Consider the following 21878-nt stretch of genomic DNA (forward strand, 5'->3'; position numbering starts at 1 on the left):
CGCATTTGGTGGGTCGCGAAGTCGGGCTCTTAAAAACCTAGTATATAATTACTAAGATATATTGTTTTAACAATTTAAATTCAACCTGTTTTGGGCGTAGTCTAAACTCTAAATTTCTGTTATTCATCCGAAAGCATTGGTTGCTAAAACTATACCGAGTGGTTTCATAACTGTTTGGGGTTAAAATCGCAAACTTTATAAAAATTCGTCCGTTAAATTCAAGACTCTTTCTGTGCTGTACGATGAAATGGGCAGTGAACATAAGCAGCTTCTGCTTCTGGGACTTGGTGCGCACTCAGATATACCGGCGCCCGTGCTTATGGTCCCATGAAGTCTAATATATTTCAAGGTGGATCCCGGACTGAAAAAGGCTGAGACCCACTGATGTAATTGAAATCTGATTGGCAGACCTTGGCACTCTAAGACCTGTTGCCTACAGGCTTCAACTACTTTACGGACAAACACATTTGAACATATTGGGATGATGCATAAGTTCGTAGCGTTTATATTTGGTATGGCAATTCTGCGGTTTATGGAGTTTGTTTATCGTTTAATGGACATTAAATTGGAGTGGCATTGTTGTGCTTGTTAATACGCATTGAATTTTACATATTTGAAGAAAGACGGTGTTATTTATGGGCTATACAGCAATAAGTCTCCAGTCGGGAAAAATAAACATTTCCGACATATTCCTCTGTCTGAGTTTAACATAGGTGCAAAGGCAGCGGAGTTGGCTCGAAATATTTGCCCCTTGTACGGGGAGAATGCCAACGGGAAAAGCAGTGAAAGAAAATGGTTTTGTCATTACAAAGAGGGCATTCTTGACTTAAGGATTCTCCACGTTCAGGAAGACCATAGGGCTTTAATGAGGACAGTTTAAACCCTTTAATCCACGAGGATCCACATAAGTCGACTCGAGAATTAGCAAATGTGATGAACTGTGACCATTCAACCATCGTGCGACATTTGCATTCTATGGGTAAGGTTCAGGATACCGCATGCTTTAAATGAAAAGAACCAAATCAGCGAGTAGCCAGGAAGACTGCATCAAGTGCTGCGACCCGACAATGCACACCCACACTTCGCTAACATGACAAAAGCTGCTATCCAGGAGCTTGGTTGAGTAGTTAATCCACATCCTCCTTACTCCCCCGATCTTGCATCCTCGGATTGCTACCTTTTGAGCTGTCAATCCATGAATCTTCAAAGAAGCAACATTGGTGACGAAAAAAATTCTTCAAACTTGGCTTGACGACGCTTTCATAGCTGTTTTCTTCAGGCGTTGAATTGAAAAACTACCCCAGCGTTGGTAGACATCATAGACAATGAAGGAAAATATATTACTGATTAATTTATGTCTTTTGTTCATCTCAAATTAGTATGAAATAAAAGTACTTTTGCCACGGTGAAAAAAAAACCTACGAACATATGCTTCAGCTTAATATATAGCATTAATTGGGATTCCGGGTTCGAATGCCGCCCTGGTAATGGGTGTTCTTTGTGAGTGTCTCGCCATCTTCATCTTCGCGAGTAGCCAAAAGTGTCAAAAAAGTAAAGTAAGTAGAAAAATAAGCCAAATCAATAAAGCAATGTAGTATTAATAACATAAATACGCCGGTTCGATGGCCGATCATGTTAAGTGGCAGACTTTCGGTCTTGCCACCGAAGTTCCTGGGTTCGAATCTCGATCTGGGCATGGGTGTCCTTGTAAGTGCTCCTTCATTAATTTAATCACATCATCACTGATCCGCATGGTCGCTATTAGTCAGAAACTGCAAAAAAACGACTGAAAATAATGAAAATAAAAACTTATCTCTCCACTTCTGAATGGAAATTCCGTATTTAATCTTATGTAAAAGAAGAATAGAATTCTTATTCGTGTCGAGCCGTCAGTTTTTGTATTTAGTTTCATAGCTACTGAACGAGCTTCAACAATGAACAATTACCATTAATGTTAAACATTGTTGTGCTGTTGTGGGTTCGGTCACGTTCACTTACAAAATTATCTAGGATGTAAAAGTTTCGAACTTAAAGAAAGTAAAGAATATGAACGCAAACTTGGTAAATCTCTGGACTTAAGCTAATTTTACTTTTTTCTAATATAGTATATATCCATTTTGAATTTCAAAACGTGGATATTAATTTTGAATCTCAGTTTATTGTATACGTCTGAAATTTTCTTATAGTTGGTTACATTTCGAAAGCAATTTGACCAAATATGTGAAGTTTTCTGAACAGTGGGTTCCAAAACCGATGGGGGAGGGGGGGGGCAAGGATAGTGTATTTATATTTGCAGATAACGTTTATGCGTGGGCAAAAGTGAAGCTGTTCCTGAATTTTCTGTTGTTCCTTCTGTGGATAATGTTTCTCTGATGTTCTCGAACAGCTAAGTTACAAGCCAAAAATTGTGTTACGCTTATCAACCTTTCTAAGATAATGTTTCATTATTGTTATTACTGTTGTTGTTTAGCTTTCTGAATATTCTCAAATCAGATGGCTACCACCCGGTTTATTAAAAATACTAAATACTTTTTGTATATTTATTCAAGTTGTAATGTTTCACTAGAATTTATAACCGAATAAAACTCAATGTCGTAGTTTTACAGAGTGGCGACAGACCTGGAAAACCTGGAAAATCGGGAAAAGTCAGGGAATTAGAGGTGTCAAAAAAGTCAGGGAAATGTCAGGGAATTTCGTCTTCATTGAATTTTTTTAATTTATTTACTTAAATTAAATATATTGTTATGGAACTCTGCACGGGAACAGGAAATCTCATTCGTAAGTTTCGGCCTCATCTTTTAGGCCCCTTTTATGCGCAACACAACCACGGCGTCAGAAACCAGTGATGGCAGGAGGAGAGAGAGAGAAATTTCTCTCTCCCGGGCTACTCGGCGGGAATTTTAAATTCGAACACTCTTTGGAGGAAAATTGTCATAACTCGGACACTATGGGAGAAATCTACTTCGGATAACTTTTGTTTTGCAGCTAAAACATCAGCGCATGCAACCGTGTACAATTCAGAACACCGTACCGAGGAAGGTGGACTTGGGGGGGGGGGGGGGACGTCCCCCGAATTTCAATGGAAAAAACAATAATCTGGAGTTTGCCCCCTCTTCTCCCGCTATTTTGGGGAGAAGGCGCGAACTTTAGTATTCTTCTCAAAGAATGGACATTTCTCAAGAGAATGAAACATGTTTCATGTTCTTGGGTACCATACAAGTTGAATAATAAGCCAAAATGTGAATTTTTCTTTTTATGAAAAATAGGTAATTTGCATTTTTGGAGGAAAATTGTTATAACTGGGGCACTATGGGAGCAATCTACTTTTGATAAGTTTTGTTTTGCAGCTAGAACATCAGAGCATGCAACCTTGTACAATTCAGAAGGCCGAACGGAGGAAGGGGGATTTGGGGGGCGCGACCCCTGAATTTCAATGAAAAAACAAAAATTGTAGTTTGCCCCCTCTTCTCCCACTATTTTGGGGAGAAGGTGCAAACTTTAGTATTCTCTTCAAAGAATGGATGTTTCCAAAGAGATTGAAATATGTTTCATGTTCCTGGGTGCCATACAAGTTGAATAATGAGCCAAAATGTGAAACTCTGTTCGGAAATCTGGCATGGATATGTTGCGGAGAGGGGGGAGAGGAGGTTGGTCATCAATGTGTATTTCCCAGGCTTGCTCCAGACCTGTGTCAGTTTCCACCCAAACATAAGAGTATGAACAGAGGCCTGCACAAGACCTGGAGCAGACCCGTTCGCGAGACATCGCTCCTGAAATGCCATGCAACCTGCGCAACACCCTCGCTTGAGCAGCTTGTCTGACCACCTGCCCAGATCGTTCCTGGCAGGCATTGTAGACCCGCCGGGTACCCGCAGTCTTACGATACCTAGTAGGTCTCAGTTCGTTCTTTCCATCAACTGCAGACCCCTCCCTCTGCATGACGTAGTTGCTTCGAGTAGAAACTGCACCGCGCCCACACCGTTCTGCGGTGTTGCCAACTGCAATAGATTTTCACTACTTAAAAAAGGGAACTCAAAGCTTCGTAAGCCACATCACCAATGAAATGAGATTTACGAATGTTGCTACCCCCCACACACACACATTGAAATAGGTTTTCCGTGGCACAGGATCCATAAGTATATATCGTAAACAACCAATATACGTATATATAGTTATATAGGGCAGGACTGAAACATGTCACGTTCGACGCCGAGGACGCGAGTCGAACAACACACTGTTCTACTGCGAACACCAAGGCCGTAGCCAGCCAGGGGCATTGCCGTTACCCTCGTTTGGGGAGGGGGGTTTCAAGTACTTGGATAAACGTACCAACAACAACAATCACAATAATAGTAATAAAGTAGCATGAAAGGCATTATTATCCTCATAAATCACGCAAAAAGGGCACGCAAAGAGGGGGTAGAAGACCGTTCTCACGTATTTATGTTGAAACAGAGGATTAGAAATATTTTTTTCAACACGTCAATTTCACATTAGCTAATAATGGAAAACAAGCACACAAACTGTTTTTGAAAGAAAGAAAGTGCATGATAAATGCATTCCGAATGTACATACATATGGCATGTAAAATTTCCATCTACAATATTTTCTTTTCACATGGAGCGACGTATTACATAATCAATTCATCCAACTCGTAACAAACCAACATTAATAGCAAATAATATCACGGGCCGCCATAGCATTCTCTGTTTTAAAACTTTTCTCACTTAGATCGTTCGGCGCTCAGGGCCTACTCCCGCTACCCCTTTGCTACGGCATTGAACTTGATGAGACTGTATAATATTTTATAAGTTTATAACATATTTCTACTTTCGTAAAATTTGAAATCAAGGGGTTGCAATTACCCCTCCATTCCTCCCCCCCCCCTTGCAGGTGCCGTTGGCCATCTGGATTGAAAATGCAAGAAAAATATGAAAATTAATTCCATCTTGAGTACCCTTTAGCCCTGCTACTCTTAAATTCTGCTAGCCTGTTTTTACTTGTACTTTAATGTTTGACCCCCACCCTGACCCCTCCGCTAGACTTAATTTCCGTCCAAGGTTGTGAGCAATGCACCCTGCCCCCTCTGGTTGCGCCACTGCGTGCCTGGTTAAGGCACCGTGCAATGAAAAACAATTAGTTTTCAGTGAGGAGATTTTTGTTTGCTCGATCATTCATTTAGATAAATGAAGCTGTAATACTGCGTGCATTTCCTGGCAATAAGATAAAAACTGCTTACGCTGAACTGAAATTGCCAAGGATATAAATTCTCCTTGGAGGAGAGAGCTCCTCCTAGGACTTCGTAGGATTTAGGAGCTACGTAAGTAGGCAACACTGGCTGTAGCTGTCCACGTGGTGATGAAACACCTGGAGCGACACGCTGCCGGAGGGCTGTTTCCTTCCAGCAGGTTTTGCAGGCGCCCGGGTCTTGTTGAATGCCCAGTTACCTTGTAAGCGCAGAGCGCCTTGAAGAACAAGAACCCGGGTAAAGACGCAAGTCGACTCGTTGCCGTGGGCAGGCGAGCAGGCATACCTGTCCTCGCGGCCAAGTGGGCAGTGGGTAGGTAAAAGGCATACTATGCAGCCCTCTAAGTATGAAGGTCCAAAATTTCGTAATCAGTACCATGATACCATATAGTATCATCGGGGGATTAAAGGTTAAGCCTCAAAATATTATGTGGAAAATGCATTGAAATATCGTTTTTTTTCTTGTCCGTATGGGAGTAGTAAGGGAACTTGTTAACAGATGGAAGGGATAAGAGCGGGTGGCACCATCCGATAGTTGTCGGACTTCGTAGTAAGGCATTTTGTTGGGCAAACTGAAGGAACATGGAAACAAATAGGTTCCATTGATACATACGATTTTTGTCGAATATCGCCACCCGACAAAGTATCTCACTACAACATGCAACAGAAATTGCATGGACTGCAACATCCAACAAAAACTGAATGCATAAACAAGAAGAGCTTTAGACTGCAAATATGCTGCTGGAATTTTATTACTCTTCTGGCTCACTTCACCTTATTTAATGTAGGAGTGCTTACGAAAGTTTTCTTTCATCATCCTAACGTATTACTGGTTTCGCACAAGTTAACATACATTTACAATCACATTTCACTATTCTTAGATATCAAGAAGAACCCAACCAAATGGGATATATATTGAATAATATCACGGAAAAGTGAAACATAAATCTGCATTAGTGAACGTTATAAAAATTGGCAACTTCAAATTTACTGCAACACTAGTATTGCAATGAAATTAACGCCACTCTCTGTCCTGTCTGTTTAAACTCATGAGAGATGGTCATTAATCTCTCACTGAGTAAGGTTAATGTCGAATATTATGAAATAAAATATTAATAATAAATACGTAAATATTTTAATATCACATTTACTCTAATCATTCAATCATAAAAGCAAATCTTTTTCTTCAAGAATTGACTTTTCTCTGCCAGCCCTGCTAAATTTTCACTTTCCATCTACTGATTTATACGAAGGGTGGCCAGAAAGTAATTAGAGATGTCCTAAAACAACGAAAAATTATATGAAATCGAACATTCTTGTCTTTTCTAGGCCATGTTTGTGTACATAGAACATGCAAGTTTTCCAACATTTTACTCAAGAGTAAACTATAGAGTTATACGTACATGGAATAATTCAGACAGCCACATTAAATCATGTATTTCTCACGATTTTTTCAAATTCTATCAAAACCATTTGCATCACAGAGCAAAGTGGCAGGGTTCTAACAGGAGATCGAGTGCGTATCTACCGTCACACGGGAGCCACATCTTCGTATTTGTCGCACCAGATATGTTTTGAATCACCAAGAAAGTGCGCACCATCGGAATTTGTCGAGCGAGTAATAATGGAGCTCAAGTCGTTAGGGCGTCTGACTACTGTGCGAGAGACCCGGGGTCGATCCCCTGCGGTGGAGAACTGGGATGTTTTCTGACACCTCTGACACCCACCCAGCATCATATGAAGCTGATACTTTGAGGAAACTTTGAGGGATAAAGGTAGCCGGGAGCGTGGTGCTGATCAGATCACCCCTACCTTCAGCCGTGATCAAGAAAGTGTGGGGCCCTAACTCTACACCCCTATACACCTTCATCGAAAAGAGCAGGGGAGCACTTTAATTTTACTTCCTCAAAAATCTGTTCCAACATATCAAACTGTCACGAAAATACATAGACCATGTGACCTACAATTTAAAATAATAGTTTAAAAGCACAATGGAGTAGTAAGTTTCGGTATATTTGGCAGATAAATGTTCTAAAACAAAAACGCGAATTTTGGGAAACGTAACACTAACAAGTCAAAAAAAGATAATGCCACTTTTTGGTGCCATAATATATCGGTATCTGTCACGTGAGATTGATTGATTTTAATTTTTTGGGTGCGTCGCCACTTATGGTCATTATGTACCCTTCAGTATATACGGGGAAAATTCCATTATCTACAATCCTTACCTTAAAATTAAAAAAGGGGTATGAAAAATAACTTTCCCAAAATAACTTTCAAGATATCAAACTCTCACTCACGAAGAGGCATAAGCCATGTGACGTACAATTTGAAACAGTAGTTTTACACCATGAAGGTATAATTTCACATATTTGCCAGAAAATGCGCTAAAATGAAAATGTGAACGATATTACGTGTTCCAACTCGCCCCATTAGATCGTATCGTGGAGCGGTAGTGCAGTTATCCATGGAAGACAAAGATGACGGGATGGAAAATGGAATTCCTCAGCAGACCTGTGACCAAAAAGTGTATGACAACAATAGCGACCAAGAGACACCCCTTACCCCATTGATTCCGACCGTTCCAGTTGAAGAAAACGTGTCCACCCTTACAAGGAAGCAACCAGACTCCTTCCCTGAACAACAAGTGGAACCAAAAATCGACCACACACCAACCCATGAGGTGGACGGCCGAGAAATGGACCACGCAAATCCAATGGAACAAGAAGAGGATGACGAATCAACGGATGTTGAAAAGGATTCCTTACTTCCAAATAGAGGTGTGCGAAAGAGACAACTACGATCCTCCTCACAGAAATTATCGGCTGGAACTGTAAGTAAAACAATACAAAAACGTAAAAATAAACAAAAAAATGCTTCATTTGCTTATCCTACGACGAAAAGTTTGAAAACAAATGACCCCAATTTCGATATAAATGACCAGCCAATGGTTGATAAACCATGACATTGCAAAAGGACGGGTTAAAAAATTTGAGTGTATAATGGCCAAAAATGTTTGCACAGTGATATTATTTATACTAACATGTTCCCTTTATTTCCTCTTGCAAAGTAAAATGGCCAATCCGGTTCTCCGTTTAGCAACCATAAATGTAAATAAGTTAAGTAGTGACACTAAACTTGTGGCCTTACGTGAATTTTTCATTAATAATAATGTAGATGTTGCTTGTATTCAAGAGGTGGGGATTCCTTCCTTGAAGTGTCATCAATACTATGAAGAATATAATAATTGTGTTCAAAATTATACGGGAACATCTATTTTGGTACGTCATGGTTTAAATATGTTAAATGTTCAGTTTCACCCAGGTGGGAGGATTATAATTGGTAAATTGGGTAACTTAAGTATTTGTAATGTGTATGTTCATTCTGGTACTCAAAATAGAAATAGACGTATAAATTTTATAACACAGGAATTAGCCCCTTGTTTAGATCGACACAGATCGACTTTGTGTTACTGGAGATTGGAATTGTACGCTACATAAAGAAGACCAAACTTCCACCTTCAATTATTCTCCAGAACTCAATTCTTTAGTAACTGGTCTAAATCTCGTTTATGTATGGAAAAAATTACAACCAGGAAAATTAGGCTTTACTTATAAAACACAAACCGGGGCATCGCGTTTAGACCGTATGTATGTTCATAGTAGTTTACAACATTTGGTGTCAGACATTGAGGTAATTCCTGTAGTCTTTAGCGATCATGATGCAGTAGTAATGAAAATGAGATCCCCATTTGACTATATACATGTCGGAAGGGGATATTGGATTATGAATACCATAATACTAAAGGAGGATCAATTTATTCAAGCCTTTCAAACGGCATGGGAAGGTTGGCAAAGACGAACGCTGAGAAATACCGATATTATACGATGGTGGGATCAAGTTTTTAAACCATCCCTCCAAAGACTTTGTCGTACGTATTGTATAGAAAAGACGAGAAATTGGAAAAATTTAGTAAATTTTCATTTTTGTGTGTTACGATAACTTCATAATAAGGCACAAATGGATAGGTCGACACAAAGTCGCATAAAAAAAGTCAAGGCGTAATTACTTCAGTTATATGCCAAAAAGGTAAATAGCATAAAGGCAAGAAGTAAATTAATAAATATTGACCCCGATGAAAATGTATCTTTAAATCATGTAGTTCAAATACATAAAAGAAAATCAAAAAATTTAATTACCAAACTCCAAAATAATGAAGGAGAATGGTGTCAAAACGAAGAAACTGTACGTAATTTATTACGGGAGAACCTTTGCGAAATATATAATGTTCCAAGTAATTCCCTGTCTGATTCCACAGAATATATCCAACAATATTGTCCTCATGCTGAGTTTGAAAATGAGACACAAAATGGAACAGAATTTACGATAGACGAAGTTTATCACGCAGTGTGTGCGGCAAAATCGAAATCCTCCCCAGGCCTAGATGGAATTTCTGGTACCTTCTATAATCAATTTTGGCCCCTTATAGGACCTACGGTAACAGAATGGGTAAATGCAGTCCTTACGACAGGGCAATTGAGTACCTTATGTAAAACGGGGGTTGCAATTTTCATAGCAAAAAAAGAGAATCCACGGAAGACAGTTGATTATAGACCCATAACAATGTTTAATACGGATTATAAAATATTAACTAGATGTATCTTAAATAGGTTAAAAACAATATAGAAACATTAGTTCAGCCCTTTCAATATGGAGTACTAGGTAATAAAAAAGTATATCATCTGCTATCCAACATAAGAGATTGTATTTCACTGTGTGAAAATACTAAGACAGATGCTTTCTTAGTGTCTGTTGACTTTTCTCAGGCATTTGATCGTGTAAACCACCAGTATTTATGGCAGGTGTTAAATTATATGGGTATACAACCGGTCCTTATTACTCAAATTCGGAATTTAATGGAAGGTATACACATCAAAACAAAGCTAAATGAATTTCTCTCTAAGCCCTTTGTAGTAAGTAATGGCTTACCTCAAGGTAATCCCTTGTCTCTGGCGCTATTTGCGTTATCTTTGGCCCCCTTTCTATGTCACGTAAATGAACAAGTCCAAGGATTTTCTGTAAACGGATTCCACATGAAGGTCAGTGCCTTCGTGGATGACGTAACGGTTGTTTGTAAACACACTGCAGATGCTTTGGCCTTAAAAACCTGTCTTATCGATTACGAGAGAGTATCCGGTGCCAAGGTGAACACCTTGAAAACACGTTGTATGGCTTTAGGGTTACAGTGGCCTGTTTCAGCTACAACAGTGTTCCCAATGCAAAATTCGCTAAAGATATTGGGAATAATGTTTGGCTCTACCATTAAAGAAAGTATAAACTTAAGTTACCAGAAATTATGTACAAATTTAAGATATTATTTATACATGTATAATCATCTTGACTTATGTTTAAATTTCACGAATTACTTTCTTAAATATATATGGCCTGTCAAGATTATGGTATAGTTGTCAGATACTACCATTAACACCTCAATATATGGCCACAATCAAGGGCCTGATTGGTAAATTTGTGTGGAAAAATAACGTTTTTAAAGTTAGACAATCTAGTCTTACACGTTCCTATGTACAGGGTGGCCTTGAATTGATCGATTTCCAAGTGAAAGCGAGAACCTTGTTCTATCAGCGGTTTGTAGCGCGGGTTTTCAGCGTAAATGAACCAAATGCTGATTTCTTACGACAATTGTTCACTGAAATTCCACTGGTGTCTCCGGTAAACAAACCAAAGGTGCCACCTTTCTTCAGTCATTACTCTCCTGTGATAATTGATTTATTATACGCTTTGATGAGAAATGACACCAAAACAAACTGTGTGTGAAATCTATAAACAAAATATGGACAAGGAATCTCCTGCTTCACATATTATGGGAAAATATCCAACTTATAAATGGACCATAATTTGGAAAAATATACATGCACGCCACCTCACAAAAAAACAAAGATCATGTTGGTTTAGAGCGATAAATGAGTTAATAGATTGTAAAGAAAAAAGAGCTCGATTAGGATTTAGCATAGATGCGTTATGTACCACGTGTAATGAAACTGATACAATCGAACATCGCCTGACTATGTGTGGAAAAATGAAAGAGGCATGGTTATTTTTACAACAATGCATAAGTAGAATTTGTCGTTTGTCACCCACTAGTGTTAAGGTAGACTATATCCTAAAGCCGGAGTTCAATTTCTTTCCGGCTACCAAACAACAATCTTTACAGTGGCTTTTAGCCACTTTTGTAATGTATGAAAATATAGAAAATCCGGTTTCAGGAAACTTTCGAGTATTTTGTAATGATTATGCAAACTCTTGTGGTGTATGGAAAAAAAAACATACGTATGCAAATTATTTGCAAATTGTAGTTGGATAATTTAATGTAACAAGAATTGAAGTTTTGGATAATTTAATGTAAAAAGAAATGTAAATAAAAAAAAAGTGAAAAAAAAGTCTGTAACGCGTCTGACTACCATGCTCAAGGTCCCGAGTTCGATCCGCGGCCGGTTCAAATCCTGGAACTTTTCTAACGTTGGAAGCGGTCCCGGCGCCCACCCAGCGTCGAATAACATGGGTACCTGGGGGAAACCCTGGGGGGTAAAGGCGGTCAGGGGCGTGATGCTGATCACATCACCCCCACTCACGACCGGATCAAGAAAGTGTGGGGCGTTACCCCCACACCCCCTATACGCCTTCATGGTGTGGTGCTAAGCACAGGGGAGGACTTTACCTTTTTACCTTTACTATTTTGCAGTTTGAATTCAAATCATAGAGAATAGAGAAATTAAGTCAATTTCATAGAAGATAATATTGGTACTTAACAAAACCATACATGGATCTGTGTGTGTTTATTATTTCTATTTGCAAAAACATCGAATTAGTTTAGTTTGTAATTGTCAGGGAAAAATGTAAATTTTGTCCTGGAAAACCTGGAAAAGTCCGGGAATTTCATTTCTGCTTGTTTGTAGCCACCCTGTTTTATCACTCACAAAAATTAGCCCTTTCCATCTGTTTTTCCGCCTCTATTTCTTACACTAAGAAAGTAATAAGTCCCATGGACGCGAGACCCCTTCAGGTGCGAGGCCCCGGGCGTCGCCCACTTCACCCACCCTTTGGCACGCCTCTGGGTCAGAGACCACACACCCCCACCTGGTGGCCACGCTCCTGATCTGCAGAAGGTTTCCTCTTCGTAAGTGCCGCCACCTCAGAGACCAGTCGTTCCTAATGTCAGGTTCCCCATGCCACGGCAATTTACTTAGCATTGGGATACCTGTACCAGCTGTTATGCACGAAACATTTTCATTAAGAACGAATATAATTTGTTGATTCATTTTGTCATACTGTTATTTTATGTATAATGCCCACTTATACTCATGTAGGCTAATCAGGACTGTATCTACTGTTTAAAGTAAGATTTGAACCAGTGCCCAGTGGGCTTCCGCCGGGCATCGAATCCTGTTCCACTTCACTACAAGGCTAAGGAGATATCATTACGACATTGTGGAAGCCCGTTCCATTTTTCTTTTCTTGAAACTTTTTCCTTTGCTTCTATTGTATTACAATTACATTAAGATCTTGATCGGTTGCTCTGGATTCCCATATTTTGAAGAGAATTCTAGGATGTTGAAACGTTTGAGGAAGTGTATTGAGACTGGTGACGGTACTCTCATTGGTTATAGATTTTATGGCCACCCTGTATTTTACTATCATTACTTTACCGTTGATACAAGTGCTCGAAATGGACCGAAGAGGACCGAAACGGTGTTCCAGTTCTTGAATAACTGTAACCTTCTCATTCCGTCTCGTCACAAATGGCAACGGACCGTTCCGGTTCATTATTTTTTTAAAAAAAATATTTCAATACATTGTGCTTATCAGGGTGAACTAAATTGTTAATACTCTTTAATAGTATATGACGAAACCGTCATTGGACCTGTCGCAATAGTGTTAATACTTGCTGCTAGCGCACATTTGTTATGCTGTTAGGAGCACGTGAGTGGTGCGGGAGATACTATGCTCATTCCGGGGGTCTAATTAAGATACTATGCTCATTCCGGTGCCTGAATTCGGCAAGGAGTAGTAATTTTGTCGTATTTAATCCGTGCAGGATGCAGAACGGTGCACTTTTGACCATTGTTTGTATATTCTTTTAAAAAAATGCTTTTATTGCACTGTGCGTTGTTAAAAGTTTAAAGAATAGGGGGGTTGACTCGTAACAGAACCAGCCTACTCTTCTGCAAAGAGAATAGCTCTTCTGGGCATTGATTGCTGAACGACGCTTGCCGCGGAAGGAAAAGAAGGAGGGGGGGGAGAGAAAAAACAAGTTCGGTGGAGGATTACAAAAATTAAGTGCATCCTCATCCGCAAAATAGTTTGTGTGCTTCTTTGCTTCAAGCATAATTATTGCATTCAGTAACGACACGCACACATAATGTATGTAAGTAGGTACTTTCATGACCGTTGGGTCAGTTGTGACAATTTTGTGAAACGCGTGGAAAGAAAAGTGCTTCCAGTGATGGTGTCAATATCGGGTGGAAAACGTAATTTCTTGGTGCGAAAAATCTCATAAATCCACAAATGTTCTAGGAAGGCAGGATGTCGTGAGTTCTATACAACACAAAACAGGAGTTGTACAGTGTATTCCTGGAATGTTACTTCATTGGAGATGCGAGATGGTACAGGTTCGGTGAGAAAACTGCATCGCGTCGAGGTAACGAGAGACTGACGTCCAGGAAGTTAAAGGGTGTCGTACTGGTTACACCAAGTCACATAATTGATGACCCATGCAATTTTCGACATATTGAGATCGCTGTGAGTAAGCGATATGTGTTCTGTGTTTGTCTCGAAAGAATGAAACACAAGGTGATTAATATCAGATGCCATTGCGTATGCTTTTTAAATCTCGTGCATCTTTTCGTCGTTATCATGATTTCCTTACCAGCAGCGATAATGTAACTTGCAGGTGCTTGAACGTATGTAAGGTTGTTGACGAACTTACTTATATTTGACATTGGGTTGCCAAATCTGATGATTTTTGTTGGTGAACGTAATGCAGAGAATGACGTCACATCGCCTTTGCGTTTGACGAACGCGAATCCAAGCATTACCTTCTCTATCTGAAAGCCTGATGGCTTGCTCTGGTCACGTGACTAAACGTCAGCAACTGGAGGCGAGGTAACCGCCATGTTTGATTTGCTTCTTGGGAATCAATGTTGTATCTTTTTAGTGAATGTGGAATTGTAATGAAAATTTATGAACTGTATTCGAGTTTACATGACGTGTAAATATGCTTAAATGTACAAAAGGTATTGCGTATAAGTGTTGTGTGCTCAATTGCAGAGGCAATTATGGTGAAAAAGGTAAGAGTAACGTTCACATTTCTTCAAGATGTTGCTGAAAATGAGAAATGTGTAGGGCAATTCCATGTGATTCCTACGAAAAAATGCAACTTAAGTAACAAAGGTTTCATACTCATAAATAAATAACAGAAATAGTTCATGATGTAAAGATTCCATGTGTCCGGAATAGGCATCTAATGCGAGTATACTCTTAGATTTGGTCAATTTTAATGTCTTGTCAACAAGTTTTTTTTAGAAATATCAAATAATTTATCTAAATCTGAATTACAACGTTAAGAATCTGTGGTTAAGATTCGTTGTTGCTTATGATTGCAAAATTATTTGTTTCAAGATTTAGTCAACGTTTAAAATATTACCATCATGTCTACCAAAGCAGTTTGTTAGTGTAACTGTTATGCAAGCTTTCGATAAAATATTCATATAATTTACACAAATTTTCAGTTTCAAAGTATGCTTAATGAAAGAAAGCTTTACAACTGGGCCAAATTGATACATGTGTACATTTCATTCTTATTTTACTCCGCTTTTATGCTTCTTTAGGCTAATCGAAGGCTAATGGAAGATACGAATATGTTATGAAATCAAATACAAGGGTACGATGTGTAACAAGAACTTTGATGAAATATTCGTGTGTAAAATTATCCAAGAATATATTACTTATGTTTCAAACACAAATGTTTTCACAGAAAGCATTTTATTACCTAGCTATGTTAATATGAACTACAAGTGTAATACATTTTATAAAATTGTTTCATGTGAACTGTTATTCTATTTATTGTCTTTGTGAAGCTTCGATGTTCGTAATTTTGATTATTAAATCAGTGTTAATGTTTCATAATTCGCTAACATTCTTCACGATTTTATTAACAGAGTGTAAACACAGTGTAAGGAAATATTCCAAATGTTTATTTTCCAAATGAACGCTAAGATCGAAGTATTAATCTGTTGTTTTTTTTCAATAAAAATGTTGAAAAACTGTCACACAACCTACTAACGACAATCAAAAGATTCAATTTGTTTAGATTATATTTCGTTCAATAAAGTCAAAAGGGTCGAAATTACAATGTGAGAAGTGATTTAGGTTTAGTCTTTATTCTTTATTCACATAAATGTAACATTGCCCTTGTACCAATTTCTTTCACATTTGCTGAGAGGTTATAGAAATTAAGTTTTTGTATTGAGATTGTATAGCTACACAGAATATCTGCATTATCTGGTTGATTAATTTTGGGTAAAGTTAAAGAAAATTTAATTGATTAGATATCTTGGCAAGTTTACGGTCGACCTAACATGCAGGATTTTGATTTAATCCATTGATTTTTACATACAAAAGTTCATACAAAAGCTGTAACGAGTTTTACTGTAGCTGACAAATATTTCGGATAATATTTTGCAAAGAAATACAATGCTTAATTTTTTCCGCCAGGGAGTTTCTAACGGTTTTCAACTCTTTCTTTGTACTATGGAAGGAATTTTTGTTATGGCCATAGTGACTTACTGAATGAAAATTTCAGTGTAAATATTCAATATTCTACTATTTTCGTCGGGAGGGTAAATATCAAAATTTTACATCATAAAATAAATAAATTACCTTAATTCTCTACAATAAAAATACGGCAATGGGTTTACACGACCGTTAAGACGATCGCCTACAGATGCTGACGTGTTGACTGAGCGCTGCGGCCTGAATCTCAAGATGGTCTTGATCCAAGACTGCTGCTTGTTTAATTACGTGTATTAGAAGAGGATATTAATTATCAAGAAAAAGAAAGGTCTGGATAGTTATTGATAAAATTGACAAACTTAAGTGTACAGTTTTATTATCAAACATTACAATGATTACGCAGACAAGTTAAGCTGGAAGAGTCTTGTATTTTGTATTCCAGAATGTTCACATCCGATCTAAGAACTATACATTTCGTTCATACTATTCAGTGCATCTTGTAACTTAATATTATTATACAGTATTCCTCATTATTTTGTAACAAACAATGATAAAGTTTAGAGAAATACTAAATAGTATATGAAGCCCACTGGGAATGATGAGGTTAATATCTTTGGCTTGTTTGGATACACTTTTATCTTTGAATAAACATTGTTAATCCATGCAGTGATTACATTTCAACATATACAACTCTACATCGCTCCTGTATAATGTGAATTATGTATAATAATCATGAATCTTCCTTCGAGATGGAAAACTTGTTACATGTATGCTGGTGTGGGTATTCGGTGAGTTAAACCATTGAAATAGTTACCCTTATTATTAGCAACAGACCAGTGTTTTGCTAAACCAGTTCATACAATTGACAATCGTGCTTTCCTTAGGTGATTCAGGCTATTGTCAACGACTATGATTTGTTCGAGGGTGGACTTTGTCCATACAGGTTTAATTACAGGTTTTCATGATTTCTGGAGTTAGTTTTACCTTTCATTAACTTTAATTTTTGTAAGTCGTTAGTACAGCGTAACACCAAACTGCGCTGCTAGCGTACCGCGTTGAAAGTACATATAATTACTTTATAAGCTTCCCGTCTACTTGGAGGTGTGTTTTTGTCACGATGATTACCTGTATCTTTTATGCCTTGTGGCTGTCTTTTTCCTCTTTATTTGTTAATTAATATTATTTATCGTGTCTTAGGAATCCGAGTGTTCTGACAGAAATATCCTTCTGCACAAGATCTTTACACAAATTTAGCGTCTTTTTCTATGGTCACTAATTTTACTTTCATGCTTTCGAATTTTATATTTTCCCTGATTTACGGTATAAAGTGATCTGGGCATCAAAATCAAAACTCAAATCAAATCGTTCTTACGGCGTGCTTTTTATATTTCTGATTCTAAGCTGAGGGGGGGATATATATACAGGGTGACTGGTAATTAGATGTATTCCCTGAAAGAGGTTAAAGTAGAGACAATTTGCAATATATTTGACCATATGATACCCCGTCGGAAAATTAATAGTTTTCGAGATAATCGAGTTTCAATTGTTTTTGAAAAAAATGACAATTTTCCACATAAAAAGTTGAATTGAGAAAAAACTGCTCATTGTATGGAACTTATTTCAGCGTTTACTGATAGCTAACAAATAAGTGGTTAGTTGAAAAAAAGTTTTTCCCAAATAACAATCACATGTAAGTAACGGGTGGGTCTAAATTTACAAGTGATGATAAAAAATTGCACTCTTAGTTTACTTGGCAACGTATTAATAAAAAAAAATGGTATGACACGAAGCGTACAAATTACGTAAATTACTTCCTTGATTCATCAGCTATCCAACAAGGTACAAATGTTGCTGACATTCACATTTGTGTACAAGAAATAACACTTGATTCATCTTCATGTGAATGGAATCAATGAACAATACAATTAAAGAACATTACACGTCTTGCTCAAAGTGGGCACCTCCGTTACGAATGCAGGCACGCAGGTTTTTACGGGTCATTTGGTCTCGTAACTCGTGATGTGATGGTGGCCTTGACGTGTTGACCAGCTGTTAAGAGCCTCTCCCTGAGCTCTTCTTGCGAGTTTACCGGTGCCTTGTCATGTGGCTCCAAATGTAAAAGTCGCAAGGCGTCAAATTGATCGGGGGATCGAGCTGGGCAGTCATCATGCTGGTAAATCATGTCACGTCTTGTAGCTAGAGGCACATCCTCCAACAACATTGCCATCCCGTTCCACAAAAAATGTTCATAAGTGATGCCATTTAAGATTTGGGGCAGGAAAAATGGCTCGATGAAATGATTGTTGATTACGCCCATCCATACTTCTGCCTGGGCGTGCGACAGTGGCTGGATGAAAATTACCCAAAGAAATGGATTGGCCGAGGCGGACCGATTCCCTGGCCGGCTCGATCCCCCGATTTGACGCTTTGCGACTTTTACATTTGGAGCCACATGACAAGGCACCGGTAAACTCGCAAGAAGAGCTCAGGGAGAGGATCTTAACAGCTGGTCAACACGTCAAGGCCACCATCACATCACGAGTTACGAGACCAAATGACCCGTAAAAACCTGCGTGCCTGCATTCGTAACGGAGGTGCCCACTTTGAGCAAGACGTGTAATGTTCTTTAATTGTATTGTTCATTGATTCCATTCACATGAAGATGAATCAAGTGTTATTTCTTGTACACAAATGTGAATGTCAGCAACATTTGTACCTTATTGGATAGCTGATGAATCAAGGAAGTAATTTACGTAATTTGTACGCTTCGTGTCATACCATTTTTTTTATTAATACGTTGCCAAGTAAACTAAGAGTGCAATTTTTTATCATCACTTGTAAGTTTAGACCCACCCGTTACTTACATGTGATTGTTATTTGGGAAAAACTTTTTTTTCAACTAACCACTTATTTGTTAGCTATCAGCAAACGCTGAAATAAGTTCCATACAATGAGCAGTTTTTTCTCAATTCAACTTTTTATGTGGAAAATTGTCATTTTTTTCAAAAACAATTGAAACTCGATTATCTCGAAAACTATTAATTTTCCGACGGGGTATCATATGTTCAAATATATTGCAAATTGTCTCTACTTTAACCCCTTTCAGGGAATACATCTAATTACCAGTCACCCTGTGTATATATATATATATATTGACGTTCTAAGAATAATGCAATCCTTGATCATACGCAAAATAACAATATGGATATATTTCACTTGCATAAATTGATTATTATTATTATAATACGCATTATCAAGACAAAGTATTGACAATATGAACATTGATTTTTTTAAAAAAAATATCTCAAATGGGAGAGATCAAGGGGTCCCGGGTTCGATACCCGGTGGAGGCTCATAGAGGTTCGGATCCCACTTGAAACTGTAGGTCCAGTCCCGATTAGACTTACTGTCCATAAAGTGAACTTAAAACACCAAATCAACCAACCAACCAATCAAATGGGAGAGTTGACTACCATAATGATTTCCATCTGTTTAAATTTTAAGAAGGGATGAAAGGGCTCATGTGAAGTGTATTATATGATATACTAGCTGATTACCCGGTGTTGCCCGGCTGTTTAATGAATTAATTCTAACTATAGCATAAAATGTAACTAATTTTATTTACAGCTAGGCTATTTCAAAGTATAAGTACAGTATACAAATTAAAAAGTAATATCTTTTACAAATTCACTATAATATAAATTTAACAACAATTTATGAACAACATTTTTAGTTCCACCTCTAAGAGGAAGAAAAAATAAATTGGACGACATTGAGAGTGTCAGTATTCATCTTAGCGACCCCGAAAACTATGGATTCCCCACTGATATTGGTCGTATTACATGTCACCCCCTTGTCACCCCCACCCTAGGGGTGCCAGAGGTGTCTTGGAGTTGAACGGCATTGGGAGTGTCTTAGCGACCCGAAAACCTAATATCGGTCGTTTTACATGTCACCCCTTCCCAGCCCTACCCCCAAAGGTGCCAGGGGTGTCTTGAAGTTGAACGACATTGGGAGTGTCACTATTCATCTTAGCGACCCCGAAAACTATTGATTCCACACTAATATCAGTCGTTTTTTTATTATTTTTGCATGTCACCCATTCCCACCCCACCCCTAAAGGTTTCTTGGAATTGAACGGCATTGGGAGTGTCACTATTCATCTTAGTGACACCGAAAAGTATGGATTACACACTAATATAGGTCGTTTTCGATTATTTTTACATGCCACCCCATTCTCAACCACACCTCTAGGGGTGCCAGGGGTGTCTTGGAGTTGAATGGCATTGGGAGTGTCACTATTCATCTTAGCGACCCCGAAAACTATGGATTCCACACTAATATCGGTCCTTTTCGATAATTTTTACATGTCATCCCCTCCTACCCCCACCCCTAGGGGTGTCAGGGGTGTCTTACCCCCCAGAGTGTTTATTTCGAGATTGCAAGTGATACGTGTTCCAAGTTTGGTCGAAATGGCCCCAGGCGTTCGAGAGTTATGCCGGAACAAACACATGTACACATACATACACACATACATCCATTTTTATATACATAGAGAGAGATTTATGTAAATATTTTAATATTAACTATTATTAATTTTAATACAGAGCGCCATTTCTCTAGTAACATAATCTTGTCACTGTAATAGCCAGAGACAAAAGGCCTCAAGTTAACGAAGGTAAAGTGTTGCATTTCGCGAAAATTTTCATTTTTGGCGCTGGTTAATACTAATATGACTTCCACTTTACAGCTATTGCTCGTTCTGTTTCTACTACTATTTTACTACTAATATTTACATTAACATGATTTGTGCTACTACTAAGAATGCTTTTGATATTATTAGTATTGCTGCTTCATATGATGGTTGTATCTCCCTCAGGTTGTGGGCCGAAGTGTTTCACGTGAGCGCGAGTGGCGCGGGCACCGTCAAGTGGCAGCAGGTGTCGGAGGATTTAGTGCCTGTGAACATCACATGCATCCAAGACTCCCCGGAATGCGTGTTCCACATAACGGCCTACAATTCACAGGTCGACAAGATTCTCGACGTTCGACTTGTGCAGCCGGGTGAGTAAAGAGTACATGGGCATTTATTTCCCTTAATTTTTAAAACTATAAGGCTGACGGTGGGTACAATTTCTAATTTCCACATACAGGGTGATTCAAAAGTCTCGACATTTAAATCGAAAAGTATTTTATTGACAAAATTGATAGTATTGCTGAAACCTACTCAAGAATAGAAGACAAACTTAGTAAATTTGAATGTGGTGATCCTGTAAGTCTAGGCATAGCACCCACCTTTCTTGCGTAGACCGGAACCGTAGCTCCAACATAGCTGGCATGATCTCCCCTGTTGCTGCAGCTATTCGCTGTGTCAGTTGCTCTATGGTGTTGATCTATACTTGGTACACCCTAGACTTAATGAAACCAAGAAAAGGAAAGGCTATGGGAGTGAGGTCTGGAGAGCGAGCCGCCCAAAATCTTGGTGAGCCACGGCCGATCCACCTATCGTGGAAGGTGTCAGCGAGGTAGTCCCGAACGATTCTGGCGAAATACGGTGGTGAACCATCTTGTTGGAAAACAGCAATGTCTTTTATCCCATCCTGAAAACCAGTCATTACTGATTTATGTAAAATGTCAAGAGACTTTTGAATCACCCTGTATTTCCTTCCTCGAATTCATAGGAGGGAGGACTGGAGTAAGCCCAGGGAAAAGTTTGAGTTGTTCCCCTTCTCTCTCTCTCTCTCTCTCTCTCTCTCTCTCTTTCTCTCTCTCTCTCACTCTCTCTCTCTCTCTCTCTCTCTCTCTCTGTACATAGACTATAT

General features: G+C 38.5%; 1 protein-coding gene across 7 annotated transcripts in view; it reads left to right on the plus strand.

Moving 5' to 3' along the window:
* sif (guanine nucleotide exchange factor still life) overlaps positions 1 to 21878 on the plus strand; it is a 674511-nt gene that overhangs the window by 151009 nt on the left and 501624 nt on the right. For all 7 annotated transcript variants that reach the window (XM_083112141.1, XM_083112137.1, XM_083112140.1 and 4 more), the window contains exon 3: positions 20936 to 21120. In XM_083112141.1, coding sequence (XP_082968267.1) covers positions 20936 to 21120 — 185 coding nt within the window. The remainder of the gene's footprint in view (positions 1 to 20935; positions 21121 to 21878) is intronic.

The sequence above is a fragment of the Lepisma saccharinum genome, chromosome 1 (assembly GCF_977018435.1).
Source record: "Lepisma saccharinum chromosome 1, izLepSacc3.1, whole genome shotgun sequence".
Taxonomy (NCBI): domain Eukaryota; kingdom Metazoa; phylum Arthropoda; class Insecta; order Zygentoma; family Lepismatidae; genus Lepisma; species Lepisma saccharinum.